Below are 23,813 nucleotides of genomic sequence, written 5' to 3'. Positions count from 1 at the left end.
ATGTTTTAGGTATATCTTTTATAAACAGTTTAACAGCTATATTTTATTGTTTTTAAATCCAGTCTCAAAACCCCCAAATTTCAGTAGTTGATTTTAGTAGTTGATTTAGTTGAATACTAAATGATTCTGATTACTGATTTAGTTGAACCAATTTTTTTTCCTTAAACATCTGTTTTTCTAATGTTTTATCTCTTTTCCTAACCCCTATTTATTTTCTTCATTTCCTTCTCTAATGGTTTTAATACTATATATTTTCTATTTTAGCAGTAACTCCACATCTAAGACACATTTAACTTCATAGCTTTCCAACAAAGTCTAAAAGATTGAGTATTTGTGGGGGCTTAGTGTCAGATAAGCATTAAATTTTCTGAGTTCTTTCCGAGCTGAGAGTGTTACAATACAGCTCACTAAGGTATTTCTAATTCTACTGGTTAGGCTGAAAGGGCTAACTCCTGACACAGATATTCTAATTCCACAAAATTTCCTTCACTTACGCCTCCGGTCACTACTCCTCTTCCCATTGTTCTGTTTTCTCCTGTCTTCTAAACCATAAAACTCCAAAACTTAGTGTTAGGAAATCTATTAATGTCACAGATTAAATCCTCAGGGAGAAGGGAGGTGAAAAATCACACGGTCATCTAAAAATATGTTATAAAGGCATTAAAATAAAATACAACTTCCATAAAAGTGTTAGTTGCTCAGTTGTGTCCAACTCTTTGTGATCCCAAGGACTGTAGCCTACCAGGCTTCTCTGTCCAAGGGATTTTCCAGGCAAGAATACTGGAGTGGGTTGCCATTCCCTTCTCCAGAGGATCTTCCCGATCCATGGATTAAACCCATGTCTCCTGCATTGCAGGTGGATTCGTTAACTTCCATAATTGACAACCAATTCTTAAGGGGAAAAACTCTTAAGTCAAAAACCTATATTATGCTAACAATAAAACTCTAGAAGCAGTACTATTATAATTATTAAAAAGAAAAAGCTACTTGCTATCAACAATATCATTGAAACTTGTCCTGAAAATTCCTGCTAATAAGGCAGAAAAATGAAAAATAAAACCATCTTAATTTTGAAAATCACTGCCAGATTATTACAGATTGAAGTGTGCTTTAACTCCCAGGCATGCTGGTTTAGGAAAAAGAAATACACTGCTCAAAGCTCTATTCTCCCATTTCACTCTTTTTACAAAAAAAGGAAAAAATGTAAAAGCTTTGCTATGGACCTATGGACCAAATAGCACTTGAAGGATAATCAAACAACCTAGCAAGTTTTGGATTAGTGGGAGGTATATAAAGATTATATCAAATTAGCCTGGAGCAAACACTCCTGTTTTTTTCATTTGAAGACTCTCCCTGTTGGAACCTATTTCCCACACAGTAACAGTGTGTGGAGGGTCATGCCTTCAAGAGAAAAGAGATTCCTCTGTTTCTGCAAAGGCAATCAGGTAAGAATCAAACTTTTTTAGAGTATTTACTGAATATCAGGCATTGAGACTGCTGCTGAGAAAAAAATAAGGAAAATACATACAATTTATTTTCTAATTGAGAAGACAATTAAGAAACTAAGGCCATAAGAGTAAGTCTAGAGTTCCCTGGAGGCTCACCATAAAGAATCAGCCTGCCCATGCAGGAGACACAGGAGACGTGGGTTCAATCCCTGGGTCGGGAATACCCCTGGAGAAGGAAAGGGCAAAATACTCCAGTATTCTTGCCTGAAGAATGGACAGAGGAGACTGGTGGGCTACTGTCCATGGAGTCACAAAGAGTTGAACATGACTGAATGACTAGACAACAACAATGGTTTGTACTGTTTTAGGGAAAGAGCACCATACTATGTGGTAATACAAAACCCAGACTTGGGAACTTACAGAAAAACCTGTAAAGGAAATGACAAGACTTTAAAGATGAAAAGGCATTGGTGAGCCATGGAAAGATAATCGTAGGTGATTTTTGAGCAGGGAGGTCAGCTCATACAAATAAGCATAAGAGAGGATAATTTATTAAAAAGCTGAAAAACCAGGGTGGCTGGATTATAATGCATAAAGAGAGGGAGAAATGTAGTGAAAAGAAACTACAGTGAGTAAAAAGAAGGGTTGCAGATCTTACAAAACCTTTTAGGGCATGCTGAGTAGAAGTTTCAACTTCATTTTGAAGACAGTGGAAAGTATCGTGGACACGGTTGTTTACCTATCTACCATCTACTCTTCAGTACATTCCTTTCTAACACTAGTCAGAGGTTCATCAGTGTGCCCATATCTTCCTCAAGTTACCCACATACTCTGGGAGACACTTAAACCAAACTGAATTCCAGAGATAGGCCAAATCAATGTGGGTAATTCCACTCACTTATTGCCATTTTAAGTCAGATAATCCAAGCCAATCAGATAAATTTCCTGTATGAAGGGAAACTGATTTGGGATCTCAACTACATTTGCAAAATTCCTTCATGGCAGTATACTTAGATTAGAACTGAATAATTAGGAGAAGCTGTGTGTTTACCAAAGAGTGAAAATCTTTGAGGCCATCTTAGAATTCTGCCTCTAATCGTCTGTCCTTCAACCTCCAAAGATTCATCCTTTCGAAATGCAATACATTCACCCATCTCAATATTCCCAAAATCTCAACCAATTACTGCATTAATTCAACTTCAAAATCTCATCCAAACATCAGCTCAAAAATTCAAATCTCACCATCTAAATTTGTAGCAGATGAGGGTCCTGAGAACTATTCAGTCTTGATCTTGGGCACAATTCCACATCTGAAACTGAAGAGACCGATTATCTGCTCCCAGCTCCTCAAGGATTCAGGCTGAACAGGCATGGCATAACAATTATGGGAATTCTTGTCCAAAATGGGGGGAAAGGGAAGGTGAAAATGAGTCCATAAAATTTCTGAAGTCCAACCGGCCAAATGTTGGATTTTTCTTAATAAGGCTTCAAGGCCTGGGAATAAGCCTCCATGTACCCCAGTTCTGCCCTCTTAACCATCCTTTCTCATGAAAGGGCTTCCCTGGTGGCTCAGAGGTTAAAGCCTCTGCCCACAATGCAGGAGACCTGGGTTTGATCCCTGGGTTGGGAAGATCCCCTGGAGAAGGGAATGGCAACCCACTCCAGTATTCTTGCCTGGAGAATCCCATGGATGGAAGAGCCTGGTGGGCTACAGTCCATGGGGTCGCAAAGAGTCGGACACAACTGAGCAACTTCACTTTCACAGCCAAGTACTTTTGCTGTAGCCTCCTTTCATTCTGTACTCTTTTTAAGTCCAAGCTGAGTTGTGGACTTGAATACCTTTCACTGGGTTTTCTGCATTAGAAAAAGTCATACCCACAAATCTTTTGGAGGCAATACCTTCTCTATCTAGGCTCCTGCTGAGAGGGCCCAAGAATGATATTCAAACTTCCTACAGGTTGTCTAGTTTGGTTGAGAAGGTCTACAAGGCATACTTTCAATCTCTTAAAAGAGTTCTTTATGTAATTAAATACTATGACCTTTTGTTCTGCCAAAGATTTTTACTGAAAAGTTGTTCAGCCACATCCTCAGGTTTTTCCCTATGCCACACTTTCAGAAGCTGTCTTGTGCCAAATAGATCAGGGGTAAGAATTTCCCAAATCAAGTCCTAGTTCATTTAAAAATTCTTTCTCTCAATTTATTCCTCTCCTCTTGCATTTTATTATAAAGTAGCAAGAAAAAGTCAGATCACACCTCTAAGCCTTTCCTTGGAAATCTCTTCAGCTAAATATACAAGTTAACATTTAAACATGGTACAAAGAGACACTTCTGTTAAGCTTTCTGCTGCTATAGCACAAGGAACTTCTTCCTTCAGTTTCCAAAGTCATGTTCCTCTCTTCTTTCTGAGCTCTCTCTGGCAGCAGTCTCTGAGTCCAAAGTCCTACAAACAGCCATCAAAGCAGTTTAGGCTTTTCTATCGTATTTCCCCAAATTCTTCCAACCTCTACCTACTGCTTGATTCCAAAGTGATTTCTACATTTTTAGGTATTTGTTACAGGGATCCTCTCCTTCTACATCTTTTTTGCACCTGCGTGCAAGCATGCTCAGTCGTGTCTGACTTTTTTGTGACCCCATGGACTGCAATCCGCCAGGCATCTCTGTCCATGGCATTTCCCAGGCAAGAATACTAGAGAGGGTCGCTATTTCCTTCTCCAGGGGATCTTCCTGACCCAAGGATTGAACCTGAGTCTCTTGTGTCTTCTGCACTGAGTACCACTGTCACTTGAGTATATTATAAACCCCTGGTGCAAGTATATCAGTCTCTCCGGCTGCCTCAATTTCCTTGTCAGAATTCCTTAGTTATAAGTTTACTCTAGGAAGTTATCCAACCCTTCCTGACTTTTATAGTCTCAAGGTCACCAGTCCACAACTGTTTTTTCTCTGAACACTGAGAATGTCTGTTCCCTTTTTAAATTTTGTCTCAGCGTGTGGTTCTCTACACTGAGAATTCCCAAGGTGACTCATCATTTCCATATGAGCAAGCAATTCTCTCTGTGGACTAGAATTAGGTCCAGAGTGGAAGATCTCTCTGCCTGCCTTCCTAACAGGTCTGGCTTTCATTCCATTCCTTTGTTCTAGTTCTGAATTTCCTCTCACCAAATTGCTCTCAAATTTAATGCATGTATACTTTTCATTAAGCTGTTTTCATAGAAAAATATTTTGCAATTACCACAAAAACTGTAATTCCAGGTATAGAATCTGTTCCAATATTATGATATTTTTCTCATTAAATATGTGCAATGAATTAAAGTATTTCCAAGACCTCTAGAAACTTTGAGGGCTGATACCCAGCCAAATTTTCTTTTATAGCTATGCCTTGTTCTTGTGAAAACTAAGCAAATTTTAAGCCTCATAAATATGCAAAGAATAGTATTTAGGTAATACTATAATAAGAATATAATGAGACAAATTAGTTTTTGTCCCTACATTATTTTATTGATGCTACTAAGAAAATCCGACGCTATGGCAGCAGTCAATTCCTAAAGTATTACAGGCATCAACTCTCTACTGCTATGTTGATATCTGAATTGGTTACTTTATTATTGATTACTTTTTTTTTTCTTTAGAGGACTTTGGTCACTGATGCTCCATTGATGATTGCTAAGATGAAATTTTGATTATTAATGGATTATCAATCCATATATTTTCCTAACCATTAGTTTAGAATGCATGCTTTATTCTCTAAAAATACATATCATCAAATGAAAAGCTTTAAATCAGAGAGTAAACTGTAAATCAGAGTGTTAGAATAAAAGAAAACGTATCTTTAAGACAAATATTTTAGTTTCAATATAAAGACTTGGCTATTGAGGTGTCTAATATATTTATGGAGAAAAATTCTAGCCTTTGAAATTTCATTAAAAGAATAACAGATCCTACATAAGAAAGCATAGATATATAAATTTATTCTTTAATCTTGAAATGTTTCATATACTGTTACTTCAAAACCATTAGGAAAAATGTAATGTAGTTAAGAATATTGGTCATGCGCATATATACACTATTATGTGTAAAACAGACAGTGGCCTGCTCTATAGCACAGGGAACTCAACTTGGTGCTCTGTGATGACCTAGAGGAGTGATAAATGGGAGGGAGGTTTTAGAAGGAGGGATATGTGTAGACATACAGGCTATTTACTTTGTTGTACAGCAGAAACTAACACAACATTGTAAATCAATTATACTCTAATAAAAACTTTTTTTAAAAAGAATCCTACCCATGATAGTTCAAGGTGATGAAAAAAGATTAGCAGACAGTTGTAGTTAATTATAAAACCACAACTTTCTCCCAATTAAACTTTCTTTAAAGGAAAAAAAGAAATACAGAAGCTAAATTGAACATATTCTGATAAGGCAACTGCCAGATAGAATTTTACTTGTCAAATTCAAAGTTTCTACCAAAACCAACAAACAAAGCATTGATGTAATGTCTAAATTCATATAATTAAACCAAAATTTGAGACTTCAATTTCTACATTTTTTTTCTTAATTATAGAAGTGAAATCTTATCAAAATATCTACATTGTATGGTTGCTTAACACAACTGAACTGTGCATCTAGAAATGGTTAAGACAGTAAATTTTATGTTATATATATTGTAGCACAGTCCATGGGGTCACAAAAGAGCCAGACACAACTTAGTGGCCAAACATATTATAGCATAATTTCAAAAAGTTAAAACCAGAAAAAATCCACATTATGGAAAATTACAATTAAATCATTGTAATTCCTATATAAATTTCTACTAAAATAAGAAATTTTAACTATTTATTAAAATAAGACTGCTGCTAAGTCACTTCAGCTGTGTCCGACTCTGTGAGACCTCAGAGACAGCAGCCCACCAGGCTCCCCTGTCCCTGGGATTCTCCAGGCAAGAACACTGGAGTGGGTTGTCATTTCCTTCTCCAACGCATGAAAGTGAAAAGTTAAAGTGAAGTCACTCAGTTGTGTCCGACTCCTAGCGACCCCATGGACTGCAGCCTACCAGGCTCCTCCGTCCATGGGATTTTCCAGGCAAGAGTACTGGAGTGGGGTGCCATTGCCTTCTCCGAAAATAAGACTGCTGCTGCTGCTGCTAAGTCGCTTCAGTCGTGTCCAACCCTGTGCGACCCCATAGACAGCCTCCTACCAGGCTCCTCTGTCCCTGGGATTTTCCAGGCAAGAATACTGGAGTGGGTTGCCATTTCCTTCTCTAATGCATGAAAGTGAAAAGTGAAAAGTGAAGTCACTCAGTCATGTCTGACTCTTAGTGACCCCATGGACTGCAGACTACCAGGCTCCTCCATCCATGGGATTTTCCAGGCAAGAGTACTGGAGTGGGGTGCCATTGCATTCTCTGGAAAATAAGACTATATTACAATAAAAAATAAGACTATATTACAATAAAAACTTTGATGCATTTAACAATTGTTCAGAATGTAATAAGATAGATTTATAAAATTTTCATACTTTTGCTGCCTTTCCTAGTTTCAGAATAAAAACACATAGCATAAAGATGAAATAGAGTAACTTAACTATTAAGTTAGCCCAAATCCATCGTGGAATGAGGGGAAAATTAACTAGGTTACTGCTTATTGTACTTCAATGTCAATAATAAAAATCAGCAGCATGGTAGTTGTAAGTATTCATAAATATTCCAGCTCTTTTTCTTCTAGTTGAGTAAAACTAGGGATGGCCATGTGCCTTGCTCTGGCCCAAGAAATGAGAATGGAAGAGATATATATCATGTCCAGGCAGAAGTTTTAACAGCCAAGCGTGTTTCTCCATACTCTTTTTCTCTTCACTACACTGACTGGTAATGCTGTAAAGACTGGCTGTTCCTCAGCCAAGATTCTGGAATAAAAATGATAATGATAATAAAGAGTGTTCCAGCAAATCCACAAAGAACATATAGCATAAGTAAAAATAAACTGTTGTTCCTTTAACTCTAAGATTTTTTAGAGTATTTTATAATACCAGACTATTCTGACTGATATGGATATAAAAACGGAACGCAAAGCAGTTGCATAAAGAAAAAAAACAGATACCTGCAAATGAGGGAGACGGAAGGATGGGCAGGAAATGATAGGATTCCATCCCTCCTCCTGCCTGGGTCAGCTGCTCCTACAGAAGGCTTCCACCAGAGCAGAGATTACAGGACATTATGAAAAGTCAAAAGTCGTAAATGACAAGAGTTCAGGATGAGGGGCAGAATAAGTCTTACCACCATGGGCAGGTTCCTAGAGCTGTAGTAGGCATAGTAGTATGCCTTCCCCTCCCCACCTGGAACCAGATGCTGCATAATAGTAGACTCCCAAACGGCACCTGGCCCCTCCCTACCTTTTGAGGAAATCTGAACTTAAGTTCTACCATGAGGCATCGGGCCCATTTCTCAGCACTGAGGTACAACAACTGCTATAGAAGTCTGTGGCCATCCTAGAGGATTTCATCCAAAGAGAATATTCAAGAACCAAGTTACCCATGCTACAGTGTCTTGCTCTTTGTTGTCCTAATAAAGGCCCTGGGTCGGGAAGATCCCCTGGAGAAGGGCATGGCGACCCACTCCAGTATTCTTGCCTGGAGAATCCCCATGGACAGAGGAGCCTGGCCGGATACAGTCCACGGGGTTGCAAAGAGTCAGACATGACTGAGTGACTAAGCACAGCACAATAAAGGCTGAGGGGAAGCTGAACTTTGATCAGAACCAATTAGTTTCTACTGGTGAGGTGGGTAGAGTATATTACAAAACTGAAAATGGGGAACTCCATCAGTTGATTTGATTTGTAACTTTTAGGATCACTTCATACAATTGTATCCGCTGCACCCTGCACAATGGTGCCCCACTAAGGAGGAGAATGGTGGACTCTGAAGTTGTATCCACCAAAAAGGGCTACTTTTTCATATTTCACACAAAGGTGCCATCCGTTTGCCAATATATGTGCCTATAGGCACCTTATTGACTAGCTTATGGTTCCTTATCCACATTTATTAGAATTTTTTGGAAACCAACCTTAGGGGTACCACAGAGGAGACTTTACTACATACCAGACAATCATGGGACTCTGACCACTGTGGGACTCCTTAAGGCCTGATCCCTCCTGCATGAAGATTGCCATGATAACCTGCAGTGTATGTATGTGAACTTGGATGACATACTGCCGCATTCCTGTGTCCCAGCAAGCAATATGGGTATGCCACTGGTAAATGAATTATCAGAGGTATTCTTCTACTAGAATTCTACATCCTGGAAGAATCCCTTCAGTGGGTGGTAGATTAAGAGAATTTGCACAGCACCCCACAGTGATCAAATGATTTCACTCTGATGTGCTAGTGAACTAGCAGGCTAGTGAAACTAGCAGGCTTTTGTGAACTTTGACACGACTGATGCTTTGGACCAGATAATTCTCTGTTATGGGGGACTGTCTTATGCATTTTAATGTGTTTGACAGGAACTGTGGTTTTATCCACTAGATAACAGTACCACTGCTCACCGAACCCAATTCAAGTGCACAAAAAATGTCTCCAAACAGTGTTAAATGCCTTCTGGAGGGTAAAAATACACCAGGTTGACAACAACTCTGCTATACCTACACTTCCACTGTCAGTAGATGCTTGGAGACCAACACCAAGAAGATGAGTACTAAGATGCTCACCACTACTTTCACCAGTCCAATGGCATTTGAGGCTGATGGAGAGCCTCTTCTGAGATCCCACTGGCAAACAGACTAAGAAACTCTGCCCAGCAAGTTGATAGGCTGGCTCTACTCCCATTGGGTGGAGAAGAACTGAACCTTGACTTTTTCCTTGCCCTTTCTCCCTTATCTCGTTGCTCCCTCCTTCCATAAACTCCTCTACCATGTTTGCCCCTTTCCTAGTAGTAGAACCATGATTCCAACCCATTTAGGGATTTATCTTCCCAGACAAGATGTAGCCCAATAGCTAACTATGCTACTGACCACCTGCCAGCTCTGGTCTGGCATACAATGCAGACATGCTCTGGTGTTGGCTAGGAAATGCTATGCTATATTCCCAGCAGCCTCTTTAGCTTGTCTACTTTGGAAGGCCACTGTGGGCAGAAGCCCAAATTCACAAACAGACTGATCAGTTTATATAATCTGAATGGATTGATATTTATCAAGGCAGGGACATGGCCTGATTCTTGGACACGGATTGGGCAGTCTAATGCCTACCTTCTTACAGACATGGCCTGACACTAACTCCACTGCATTCAGATGCTAGCTAGATTCAGATTTCTTAACCTTAACACACATGCACATATATACATACACACAGATATACATATATATATACACACACATATATGGGCTTCCCTGGTGCTCAAGTGGTAAAGAATCCTCCTGCAATGTAGGAGACCCCAATTCGATTCCTGGGTCAGGAAGATCCCCTGGAGAAGGGGCAGGCTACCCACTCCCGTATTTCTGGGCTTCCCTGGTGGCTCAGATGGTAAAGAATCCTCCTGCAATGTGGGAGACCTGGGTTTGATCCCTGGGTTGGGAAGGTCCCCGGAGTAGGGCATGGCACCCCACTCCAGTATTCTTGCCTGGAGAATCCCCATGGACAGAGGAGCCTGGTGGGCTATAGTCCATGGGTCATAAAGAGTATGACACAACTGAGTGACTAAGCAGAGCATAGCAAATACGCATATACACACCAAAAAATACACCTCGTAACAATGGGGAGGAGAGACTGTATTCCTTATGCATAGTTCATGCCAAAAGAAGTTCCACATGAATCAAAGTTTAAGCACAAAAATGCAGCTTTCAGAGCACTTTAAAAAAATATGAGAGAATGTTTAACAAAATTGGAGTGAAAAAGCCCTTTCTAATCACCCACAAAATTCACAAGTCATGTGAGATTTTTATAACCAAGTCATTTCACTTCTACAAATTTATATTATAGATATACTTGCCTAAGTGGGCACAGAAATATGTAACATCACAAAGAATAATGAACAATAAACTGAAAATGACAGAAATGTTCATTCATATTAAACCCAGTCTTAGATATATCAAACTTCCAGTTAATTCATGAAGACAGTCTGAATAAATTATGGCAATTCCATACAGCGAAGTATTATGCAGTTATAAAAATGACTAAAGAAGATTTAAATATAGCAATATGAAAAAAATCGATCAGCTTTATTAAATGAACACAAGTTTCACAGAGAATATGTAATGCCTTACCTTTATGCAAATAAAAAAGCTATATACAGAGATTTTTGCTTATATATTTACATAGTTCTAGAGGGACACAAAAGAAATTTCTGTGGGTACCTCTATAGAGGAAGACGGGTATGAAAAGGAAGGAAACTTGCTTTTTATTGTATAGCAGCTTAAGTTTTTGAATTATTTTTTAGATTGCACACAAAATCCATCACATGCACAAAAAATTAAAGAATAATATTCAAAAAATTTCAAGAAGTATAAAATAGCATATACATAAAATAACTGAGGAAATTCTTACCTTTCCCTGCAAAATTTAAGTGAATGTAGTATGGCAGGTCTCTTTTGACGTAAATTCCATAAATGTAAGGTGTCATCAGCCAAGGCACTCACAAGAGCTCCCTTAAAAATAAAGTGTAATATACTTTATATAGAATATATTTACAAACATTAATGCTACTAAAAGGGCTGCCAAAAAATCTCCTTCTCAAATTTCAAAGCTTTTTGCCAATATTAGCTTTAGTTCTGAGAAACATTTGCCTCACTCAAATTCTAAGCAGCAGACGTAGAAGAGTGTATTATGTGTATATGGATGTATAAAAATTATGTTTAAACTTAAACAATTTAATTAAAGTACAATTTAATATCTTATAAACTAAAAGTATACTAGGATCTTTACTGACAAAGGTCCGTCTAGTCAAAGCTATGGTTTTTCCAGTGGTCATGGATGGATGTGAGAGTTGGACTGTGAAGAAGGCTGAGCCCCGAAGAATTGATGCTTTTGAACTGTGGTGCTGGAGAAGACCCTTGAGAGTCCCCTGGACTGCAAGGAGATCAATCCTAGGATCAATCAAGGATCAGTCAATCCTAAAGGAAATCAGTCCTGAATACTCACTGGGATGGACTGATGCTGAAGCTGAAGCTCCAATACTTTGGCCACTGATGCAAATGGCTGACTCATTAGAAAAGACCGTGATACTGGGAAAGACTGAAGGCAGGAGGAGAAGGGGATGACAGAGGATGAGATGGTTGGATGGGATCACTGACTCGATGGACATGAATTGGAGCAAGTTCTGGAAGTTGGTGATGGACAGGGAAGCCTGGCATGCTAAAGTCCATGGGGTAACAAAGAATCAGACATGACTGAGCAACTGAATTCAGAACTGATACTAGGATCTAGTTGGATATAGCTATCAACAACTAGTTATATAAAATTAGAAGTCAGACCATAAGTTACTTTGTCCTTATCATACATACTCCCTTGACTAAAATATATGGTATGAAGTAACTTTGATTTGGCTTAAGACAAATGAACGTACTTTGCTTAGATCATAATTCTACTACTATAATGATATGGAAAACAAAGATAGCATTCAGCTCTCTACAATTTCACATTCCAAAGCGTTGAAGAATCTGACTAATTTAGAAAGTTAGAATAGCCAAAACTATTAAACACTATCAGGTCTGAAAAAGAAAACCTTTGGCACCGTGTGAGAATCATGTAGGGGACTCAGTCTCACCTCCAACCTGACAAATCAGAATTTTTAGATCAAGAACCATTGCAGATTTATTTTTTTTAATTGCCAGGCATGATTTTGATGTGTGAATTGGATTAAAAATCTATAGACTAAGGCTGATTTATTAAGACATATGAATGTTTTTCCTCAAAAGAGGAAGAAGATACTCTTCATCTAACAGAGAATAAGATAATAAATGCAACATGAAGAACTTATTTTAATTTCAAAAAAGATTTGCAATTCCAATCCTTCAGGTTATGATGAGAAATCTTAAAATCTCTCTTTTAAAATAGGAAGAGTTTATCATTTATCCAAGAGAACTAAAACAGCTCTGAAGACGATTTACATTCAGTGATCTCACCAAGTCCTTTCCACCTTTGAAATTCGATGAGGGCTACTCTACCGGGTAAAGTAGAGTACCCAGTACTCTACTGGGTAAAGTACTCTACTCCTATTGCCCCAATATGACTAATTGGAAACCAGAAATACTTAAAGTCCACATACTCTCCTTGTCACTAGAAGACATCTTCATCACTCTGAAGCAGAAAACTCAAAGGATTCAGAGTATCCAAGATTTGTACTCTTCCTTCTTACTTCCACCATAGTTTCAGACCAGGTCATCTTCTTTCTCAAGATGTTTGTCCCATCTTAGTATCTCAAGGAAGAAGAGAAGATGTAGAGCCAAAATACAGCTGACTGCCTATGGTGGCTCATTTACCTACATAATGCTTTTCCAAAACTGAAAGCAAATAGCTACTCTCAATTTTCACATTTCCATAGCCATTCCCATTTAAACAGTCATATTTTGTTAAGCATGTTTTAAAACTGTCATTTTGAAGTACTTAAAGTGTAACATTTAAACATGTAAAATATCAAAGAACTTTATGATAAATTCTACAGAAAACAATCCTGCATTATGAATAATGACTGCTGCCGCTGCTAAGTCGCATCAGTCGTGTCCGACTCTGTGTGACCCCAGAGACGGCAGCCCACCAGGCTCCTCTGTCCCTGGGATTCTCCAGGCAAGAACACTGGAGTGGGTTGCCATTTCCTTCTCCAATGCATGAGAGTGAAAAGTCAAAGTGAAGTCACTCAGTCGTGTCTGACTCTTTGCGACCCCATGGGTTATAGACTATCCGGCTCCTCTGTCCATGGGATTTTCCAGGTAAGAGTATTGGAGTGGGTTGCCATTTCTTTCTCCAGAGGATCTTCCTGACCCAGGAATTGAACCCGGGTCTCCCATGTTGTAGGCAGACACTTTACAGTCTGAGCCACCAATCAACTAATAAGATTATAAGATTTTTAATCGACTAGTTAAGATTTCAAAAATTTAGGTGTGCTGTGTTTAGTTGCTCACTCGTGTCTGACTGTTTGCGACCCCACAGACTGTAGCCCACCAGGCTCATCTGTCCACAGGAATTTCCCTGGCAAGAATACTGGAGTGGGTTGCCATGCCCTCCTCCAGGGGATCTTCTTAATCCAGGGATCAAACCCAGGTCTCCCGCATTGCAGGCAGATTCTTTACCAGCTGAGTCACAAGGGAAGCCCAAGAATACGGGAGTGGGTAGCCTGTCCCTTTTCCAGGGGATCTTCCTGATTCAGGAATTGAACCAGGGTCTCCTGCATTGCAGGTGGATTCTTTACCTGAGCTACCAGGGTAGACCAAATTTAGGTGCATGGTTAATCAATTTGCAATGTTATTTACATTGCTTTTAAAAAAATGATCTTAACAGAAACATAAAGACAGAGACTAGGTTAGCGGTTGCCACATATTAGGGTCTGAGAGCAGAAAGGGCTGCAAGTATAAAGAGGTAGCCTGAGGGCATTCCTTTACGTGCTGGTACTGACCTGTACCTTGTTCCTGTTGGTCATTACATGAAACGTATGTATGCAATAAAATTGCGTGAAACTATACACACATACACACAATAGAGTGTAGAAACTGGTGGTGAACTCAAAATACAGCTTGTAGTCTAGTAAATAGCATTGATGTCTTTCTCCTGGCTTAATATTTTACTATTGTTATGTAAAACATTACTATGGGGGAAAGGGGAGAGGGTACATAGGGTCTCTATCTTGAAGCTCGTGGCCATTCTAATTATTTCATAATTTTTTTTAAAAAGGAAAAAAACCTCACATATGGATTCAACAACTTTCTACATAGTGATTTTTTATGTGTATCTTAACATTTTACAAGGCCTATTGCTCAATCTTACACAGAATACTGAATTGAATACTGAAGTTTTTCCCTCTGACCTTGAAAAACCTACACAACCGTGTATCATTTGGATCACAGTTTTACTAAAATATACTACCCTTTTTAGTTTTACTAAAATGTTTATATTACTCTCTTTAGCTCTGTATATCTCTACTGCCTCACTTAAATCCTCTGATATGAAGAAAATATTTTCTTTCTCTTATTTACATCTAAAAATTCATTCCATGGAACCCAAGGACCCAGGGGCAAAAAGAATGCCCATAAACTACCCTCACATCCAAGTACAGCAGAATCTTTTCTGGAGTAATTTGCTTTTGTTCTATGACCAACTTTTCCTGCCTGTCCCTACATCTGAAAACATCTATTGTCAGAGCTGCTCAAACTTGTTTAAAACCTGCAAACACATTGTTTATTCTACTAATAAAATGATGTATCTCTAATTCCCTCCCAACTTTACACTGTAGTGGAAAGAAAGGTATCAATTACTTCACCCAGTAAGTGATACAGCAAGAACTCTGGACAATAACCAGTGTCTAATGGATTTTGGTTTCCTGGTTGTATTTCAAAACAACTCATTGGCAAGAAGTGCATTTTGTTATTTATAATAAGATCAATCTTTGAAAAAAATTAATGCAGATTTTTATATGTTACATAACTTTCAATATCCGTGGAATAAAATTTAAATGCAGCACATTGTACCAGAAAGATCTTACCTTATGTCATTCTATTTTCAACACTGTTTTGAGAAACATCTTACATTATTTATGTAACTGTCCATGATGATGCCTTAAAGTGAATTACTATTAGCACTGGCCTACAAGAAATTTGGTTTTGCTCAAATATTGAAATATAATTGCATGCAAGAATTCTGAAAGATGGGATATGGCCCTATTTCATAGGTAAGCAAAGAGAGAGTAAAGCAACTCACTAACCTCATTTATCAGGAACTGAAGCTGAATTACCGCAGCTCCACTGTCATGTTGGCAGTAACATTCTACTCCTGGACGACCAAAGCTGTCATGAATTTCATTAAGGAGTTTATGGTATGTGTGGGCTTTTTATAGCAATTGATAAAGTTATATAACAGACAAATATTTCCATGGCCTCATATTCAATACAGGCTATTTACTAAGGCTGAGATTTAGAATTAGATTATGCATCGATCTAATCAGCTACTTTCTGTTGATAGTCAGAAATCTCAGAGATTTTATATCTAAAAGAAATAAGACAGCTATCTCTTCTAGACAAAAAAGTTAAAAACAGCAATATACAGAACCAAGCTACATATATTGAATATACTTCATTCCAGCCCTAGTCTTTTTCTTTCATTTAAAGTAAAAGAAAAGGTAGTTGATCTATAGAGCACCCAATTTTCCCCAAGTCAGTAAACAAGTCTGAAAAGTAGACATATGTCATTCTGCAATACTGCTTTTAGAAACAACTATCTTTTCACTAGTATTTATTCCTGTAGTGTCATTTTTAAATACCATAGGCTAAAAATATAACAAAGAACCACATATATATGTTTGTAACTGTGGCAAGTTATAATACCAATGAATGTTATCAGTCTCTTACAATATACTAGAATACAGATTAAGATGTAAATATTAATTTCCATATAATAACAGGAAACAGACAGCATTTTCTGTATGTTGGGCATTATATTAAACTTAGTATACATATTAATTCATTCAATCCTCACAACCATAAAGAATATAAAATACCCTGCATATAAACATATAAGGGGGCTTCCCAGGTGACGCTAGTGGTAAAGAACCCGCCTGCCAATGCAAGAGACATGAGATGTGGGTTTGATCCCTGGATTGGAAGATCCCCTGGAGGAGGGCATGGCAACTTAATCCAGTATTCTTGCCTAGAGAATCCCATGGACAGAGGAGCCTGGCGGGCCAGAGTCCATAGGTGAGAGTCCAGTTGTGTCTCACACAGTCAGACACAACTGAAGCGACAGCATGCACACACACAAGCAGACAAGGAAACTGAAGCACAGAGAAAATGGCTTCTCTCAAGTCACACAACTAGGAAGTATAGCTGAGATAATGCTACACTGATATTTCTTTGTGTCAATTTATCTTACCTTCTAATTCTGAATTCCAATGTATTCTTTTTAAAATGTTGCAATCTTCCTACCTTAGATACCTTTAGTCTCAATTTGTCTACAGCTTACCTATCAAAGGCTTTAATATCTACCTAATCCTACCAGTCATCTTTGTTTCTGGAGTAAACCAACAATATACCTGACCCATGACATACACCAGACACTTCCTGCACAGCTACACTCATGGTTCTTGTCCAGACAAGCACCAACCAGCAAGACTCCTGAAGAGGAACTGCAGAAGATAAGGCTGTTTGACTGGGAGCAGAGTCTCTGAATACAGACATGATCTCCCAATTTAGACATGACCCTCAAGGTGAACAGACATGGAATCCTGTCTCAAATGACCATTAAGACATTGGGTTCACACCATAAGGTTCCTGAAATTGGGTCCTGTCCAAAGCCATTTTGCATAGATCAAGTATGCTCATAGACATTTTAGACAGGACCAAATTCAAGAAAGCGCTTGGCATGGACCAAATATCTTATGAATGTTTTAGATAGGCCCAGATGTCCTGCAGGAAATCCTCTAAGAAAGCAATGGCGGGGGGTGGGGGGGGAGGAGGGGGAGAGGGAAATATTTACAGGAATAAGTAATATAATAAAACTAGCTATTAATGAAGAATAATCAGGAAGATACATGTAAGGACAGAGGACACATAAGCAGAAACAAAGATCTACTAGATCTAGATCTAGTAGAATCTTTTATACTACCATACCAAATTTAAATTCAAAATAAGCATTCATTCAGTCGCCTAAATGGTTTTATACACACACACACACACACACATATATATTTGGTTGGAAATGGAGGGAGTAAAGAAGTAAGTGCATCATCATCATCATCATCATCATAGCAGCTAATATTTGTTGAAAACAATGTGTCAAGTACTATACATGTATCACCTCACAAACAGCACCCTCTATTATAAGCAACATTTTTACAAATGAGGAAACTTTTACACAAGGTTAAATAAGTTACCCAAAGCCATATAGCTAGTTAGTAAGGAAGCTGGGGTTTGAACTCATGCAGTCTATTAATAATTCCAGGACATCACAGAGACACAAACACGAACACACCATCATCAAACCTCACTTCCCCAAAAGAAAGGACCAATTTTCACTTCTAAACATCACCTGACTTATTTCAAGTCATTTTAAAACTGAAAATACAGAGGAAACACTTATAGTTGAGACTACAAAGTCAGACTAGTCTGAAACAATAAAACCAGACCAAATGTAACTTTTAGTTGCAAGTAAATACCATAAAACCAATAAAGTTTTGAAAGCCTTCCTTACAGCCTACCTAGACTTTTAAGAGTTTCAGGTAACAGGAATATGGTGATCTTATCTCTTCACTCCCAGAACCTGCAATAGTGTTTGGCACATAGCAGGCATTTAATAAATATCTATGAATGAATGACTTTATAAAATCTAAGAAACCTGTTTATGTCCTGTCATATCTTCTTAGGTAAAATTAAGCTCATTTTTCAGAAAGTCAACCAAAAGTACAGGATACTAAAAACACGTTCAAAGTTCTTATTTCTATCAGGAGACTAGACTAAATTGTCTTTAGGGTCAATTATAGCTCTCAAAATTCCAGGAAATCTATATTTCCAGCCTATTCATTTGACCTTCCAGTCATTTGTTAGGTCGGTATTACAATCATAGCAACAGCTCCTCATATTGCTTCTTCTTTCTTCTGGGATTTTTCCACTGTACTGTCAGCAAAATAGAATAAAAAACAGTAAAAGAAGCAGGCAATGGGACCTCAGCCAATCACACGTTCTGAAAGAATAATTCCTCAGCAAACTTCACTGCTGTCACTGCCACTATGCACTATACACATATTTGGACAACCTCTACTTTTTATGAAGAATGTGGTAATGATTAGTGCTACATACTGTACTTAATAAACTATTAAGATCTTTTAAATTATATATCTTCTTAGAGAATCTGTTCATCAATTCCTGTCAACAAAGAAAAAGTCAAAGAAAGTATCAGTATTGTTCGAACAGCAACAGAAGTGACATATTCAATTTTGCAACCAGAAACAGAAGACTGGAGTATTAATACAGTGGAAAGCAAGTGGAGGACTTTGATATCCTGTGCAGTATCTGAAAATACATTTATATGCTGCAAAGTTTAAAACAAGGATGTGGATAACCATATTTTTCATGAACTCATAAATTAGTAACTAATAAATTATCCCATGTTTAATTATGTCACATTCTGTGAATGTAACTTTGAGCAGACATTCTGCCAACAAACCAAGAAAGACTTTTAAGAGTAAACTGTTCTTCCCTGACATCGTTAAAAACAGTAAGCCCAGGCACAGTATTTGAATCCATCAGAAAGCCAGAAGATTTCCACTAACTTCTGTTACCACTTCTTTTAGTACATCCTTAGACTTTCAGCAAACAGGGTAATTCATACCTCTTCAAGTGTTCCAGTAAGACTTCAAGGTGTCTACTCTGAGCCAGCATACTATTCTGTGAATAAAAGGTCGGTGGATGATTTTTACTTTCAATGGCCTAAGTCTTAAACTGTAATGTGATTATTTCTCAGTAACAAAGATAAATTCCAAATACCGCCATAGTGTGGTCAAAGAATATTGACAAAAGGATTCTGAAAATGAAAAGAGAATGAGCTTTAGTCTACCATTTATTCTGTGTGAACATAAACAAATCACAATGCACGTGAAAGCTTTCAATTCTGTTATTCTGTACTGTTATGAGGAATAAATGGGGCAACAAATAAAAGGGCAAACAATACATACAATCTGTTCTCAAAGAAAGTTCTAAAGGTAGCAGATAACCAGAAAAAAAATGGGAAATACGCAAACTGAACTGTGATAACGAAGACAACCTATGTGGGCTGCAGCATTCTCACCTGTGAACTGTGCCCCTGCCTCCCTTACCTCATCGGTTTAAGGATCACCTGCAAACCTAAGACTAGACTTTTCAACCTCTTAATCAGACTCCATGGCCTTTCACTACTGTTTCTCATGTCCAGTAATACACTGCTAGGAAGATGAGTAAGGCACCCCCAGAATTTCAGTTCCTTTTCATCTTCATAAATACTTCGTACATCAGTTTCACAGCGATGTCTCCAAAGGCAATGACAGAACAAAGTGTCAGCTTGTTTCCTCACGGTTATACCATAAATCTCAAGATGTTATGACTGCTTTAAAATGACATCCTCTCTACATATACTATATTGAATGTGTTTCTGATCTATCGTTTGCCTCACTAAGAACACTACTACCCTGTCTACCAAACATTTAACAAGTCTTTCTTAATTCTGGCTCTACATCAGAAGCAGCCATGAACAATTACAACAAAAAAGAAATTACAAATGTCAAACTCCATGCCAGACTCACTAAATCAGAATTTTCTATCTAGAGTGGAAATCTAAGCACATGTTTGGGCATTGCTTTATTTCATTTTTTTCCCCCTAGTTCCACAAATCATTCCAATGTGTAGCCATGGCTGAGAAAAACTGGGAAACCTTGTGGCAAAAGCATAATTAAGCATTATCTTCTATGAAACACACGCACACAGATACAAGGTGTTTATTTATATATGAATAATTACTCTGGCCATCTGATGCGAAGAGCTGACTCACTGGAAAAGACCCTCATGCTGGATGAGATGGTTAGCATCACCAATTCAATAGACATGAATCTGAGCAAACCCCAGGAAACAGTGGAGGACAGAGGAGCCTGACCTGCTGCAGTCCACAGGGTCACAAAGAGTGAGACACGACTTAGTGATTAAAGAACAACAAATTAAACTGTTTCATTTGAAGAAAAAAAATCTGAAAAATTATGAATCCCCTTAATCTCATCGTAGGTCTTACTTTTCATACTTCTAAAAATTTGCTACTTCCATCTGAACTAGTTCTAATCAACTTAATAGGTTTAAGATAGTGAAGAACATTTCATATTTTATGAACTTTGAATGTATTTACAATACTAAAATTTTTGTCAAATAGCAATTATTTGCACTTTTATAGTATAGTACCCCTAACTTTGGAGAAGGCAATGGCACCCCACTCCGGCACTCTTGCCTGGAAAATCCCATGGACAGAGGAGTCTGGTGGGCTGCAGTCCATGGGGTCGCGAAGAGTCGGACACGACTGAGCGACTTTACTTTCACTTTTCACTTTCATGCATTGGAGAAGGAAATGGCAACCCACTCCAGTGTTCTTGCCTGGAGACTCCCAGGGATGGCGGAGCCTGGTGGGCTGCCGTCTATGGGGTCGCACAGAGTCGGACACAACTGAAGCGACTTAGCATAGCACCCCTAACTTTATAGTTTCATCGACTTGACAAACATCAATTTAAACACCTTTTTAAAAATTAAAGATCATGTATTTTTCACCTATAAAAATTAATACAGACTTCTGATTTCTGGTCCAGCACATAAGACACTTGCAAGTTGTCATTTCATCCTAACAACAAATAAAAAGCTGAACAAACTAAAGATCAACAACTTATTTTAGATTTAAAAGAATTCACAGGGCAAATGACTGCTCCCAAAACTGCAGAGACAGGCCAATACAGAGAATGACAACATACCAAAATGAACCAACAAGCAGACACATTTGCAGCAATCAGTGCTGGGGCATGAAAACCTAGATTACACTTGATGATGAACTGCTGGAGGCTTAATGTAGACAAGTTTGTAAGAAACCCCAGATGGACCCAGTCATGGGGAGGGGGGATTTCCCACACTTCTGTGAGTTTTACCTCCAAGAGCTCTCTACCATGTTCTATCCGAGGAAAATGCCCTCTTGGAAAGGGAAAAGCAACCATTTTTAAATTTACTGGAGTGTTCTGTTCATAACAAGGTCTACCCTCGGGAGCAATAAACAGAGCCTAAACTGCTGGGGGTTTATCAGAGCCTAACTGGCCTGAAGGAAGGGAAATCAACTTCAACCCTCTCCAGCCACCCTAACTCCTTTGGCAAAGATGGGAGGAGCAGGGAATTGAGAACAGTTGAGAAGTTCACAGTCCTGAAGCACAGGCTCGAAAAAAGACTACGACCTACACACAGGCCTACAGAATGCTTCCTCTCCCCTTACCACCCAAAATTAATCTAGACACAGACCTTACATCCTTCACAAAAATGAACTCAAAATGGATGGCAGACCTAAATGTAAAATGCCAAACTATCAAATTCTTATAACATAGGAGAAAACCTAGTCATTTGGCAATGACTCTTTAGATACATCAAAGGCACCATTCATGAAAGAGAAAAAAAAAAGATAAACAGGACTTAATTTAAAACTTCTGCTCTGTGAAACACAGTATCAGAGAATAACAAGACAAACCACAGACTTGAAGAAAAAAAATTGCAAAAGACAACTGATAAAGGACCATTATCCAAAATATATAAAGAACTCCTAAAATTCAACAATAAGCAAACAACCAACCCAATTAAAAATGAGCCAAAGACCTTAATAGACACTTCACCAAAGAAGATATACAGACGGCATATAAGCATATGAAAAGATGCCCCACATAGGTCACTGGAGGAATGCAAATCAGTACAAGGAGATATCACTACAAATGTATTAGAAGAGCCAAAATTCAGAACCGACAACACCGAATGATGATGATGACATGTGGCCAAATAGCTCTTGTTCACTGCTGGGTGGGAATACAAAATGTACAGCCACTGTGGAAGACAATTTGGCAGTTTCTTATAAAACTAAACATACTCATACAATCTAGTAGTCCTATTCCTTGGTATTTACCCAAAGGAGGTGAAAATTTATATCCACACATAAAACCATGCATGGATGTGTATTTCTACTTTTTCAAAACTTGGAAGCAACTAAAGATGTCCTTCAGTAGGTGAATGGATAAACAAACCGCAGTATATTCGGCCAATGGAATAATATTTAACACAAAAAAGAAATGAATTATCAACTATTAAGAGATAAGGAAAACTCAAACGTATATTACTGAATGAAAGACGATCTAAAAAGGCTGCTGACTATATGACTCCAACTATATAACATTCTGAAAAAAAGGCAAAATTATGGAAACAGGAAAAAGATCACTGGTTACCAAGAGGTAGGGGAAGGGAAGAGATGAATAGGTAAAGCACAGAAAATGTTTAGGGCAGTGAAACTATTCTGTATGATACTATAAAGGTGGATATGTGTCAACATCCAGTTGTCAAAACCCACTGTATGTATAAGACCAAGAAGGAACCCTTCCATAACTATGGACTTTAAGTGATGACGTGTCAGTGTAGGTTCATCAACTGTAACAAATGTATTGCTCTGGGGGGAATGCTGATAATGGGGGAGTCTGTGCGAAGTGGAAATAGGGATGTATAGGAAATCTCTGTACTGTCTGTTCAAATTTGCTGTGAAGCCAAAACTGCTCTGAAGAGTAAGGTCTACCAAAAAAATTTATACATTAAGAAGTGAAACTAGCCACACTGTCATAAAGGTGGATGTAATTTTTACTTCTTATTCACAATCCTAACATTCTGCTAGTCTGCTACCTAAGCAAAATTATATTGTGGACTATTTCTACAGTAAAACAAAATGCTAAAATTAACCACTTAAGATGCACAGGTCAACATTTAAAACTTTCTTAACACAATTTTTAGTAATTTACAGTGAATGTCCAATGTGTTTGGCTGCTTTTCTTGTGAGTGACACATCAACTCAAACTGACTGCAGCGTCTAGACTACAGTATAATCACAGCATAGTGCTCGTGCTCGGTCACATCAGACTCTTTGCGACCCCATGGACTGCAGTCCGCCAGGCTCCACTAACCATGGAGTTTTCCAGACAAGAATACTGGAGTGGGTTACCATTTCCTACTTCAAGGGATCTTCCTGACCCAGGGATTTAACCTATGTTTTGCATCTCCCACATTGGCAGGTGGATTCTTTTCCACTAGTGCCACCTGGGCAGCCCCAATTATAGCATTAACTGGTTGAAATAGGTCTTGAGCTACATCGTCCACTATTGTTTTGAGTAAGAATTTATTGTTTTTGAATAGAGTGGTTGAAAAATATTCACTTATTATTTACTGCTTTGGAGTTAGGACTATCTCTAAAGGGGTCAAAATGAATTATATTTACTATCACAGGCAGTTCTTTAGAATGGCTTTTGATACATAAATATACTTTCAAATGAACCACTTGTTCAGTCATCTGTAAAATACAGTCATAAATAATCGTGGTCTGGGTTAAAGAAACAAGAAGGAACATACATTCTCACGTATCAAGTAACAATCTTTTATCCCAGCATCCATTCTCAGATGC

At 38.2% G+C, this 23,813-nt stretch overlaps 1 protein-coding gene across 5 annotated transcripts in view; it reads right to left on the bottom strand.

Moving 5' to 3' along the window:
- STXBP5 (syntaxin binding protein 5) overlaps positions 1-23,813 on the bottom strand; it is a 157,146-nt gene that overhangs the window by 121,042 nt on the left and 12,291 nt on the right. For 4 of the 5 annotated variants that reach the window (XM_005894662.3, XM_005894663.3, XM_070376830.1 and 1 more), the window contains exons 3-4: positions 15,337-15,418; positions 10,971-11,071 (exon numbers count right to left, since the gene is read on the bottom strand). In XM_005894662.3, the coding sequence (XP_005894724.1) occupies positions 10,971-11,071; positions 15,337-15,418 (183 nt within the window). Of the gene's footprint in view, positions 1-10,970; positions 11,072-12,690; positions 12,818-15,336; positions 15,419-23,813 lie in introns of those variants that run through there. The other variant, XM_070376832.1, reaches the window with a different exon arrangement.

The sequence above is a fragment of the Bos mutus genome, chromosome 9, assembly GCF_027580195.1.
Source record: "Bos mutus isolate GX-2022 chromosome 9, NWIPB_WYAK_1.1, whole genome shotgun sequence".
NCBI classification, from domain to species: domain Eukaryota; kingdom Metazoa; phylum Chordata; class Mammalia; order Artiodactyla; family Bovidae; genus Bos; species Bos mutus.
Note: the sequence above shows the minus strand (reverse complement) of the source record. Positions and strands in the feature narration are given on the sequence as shown.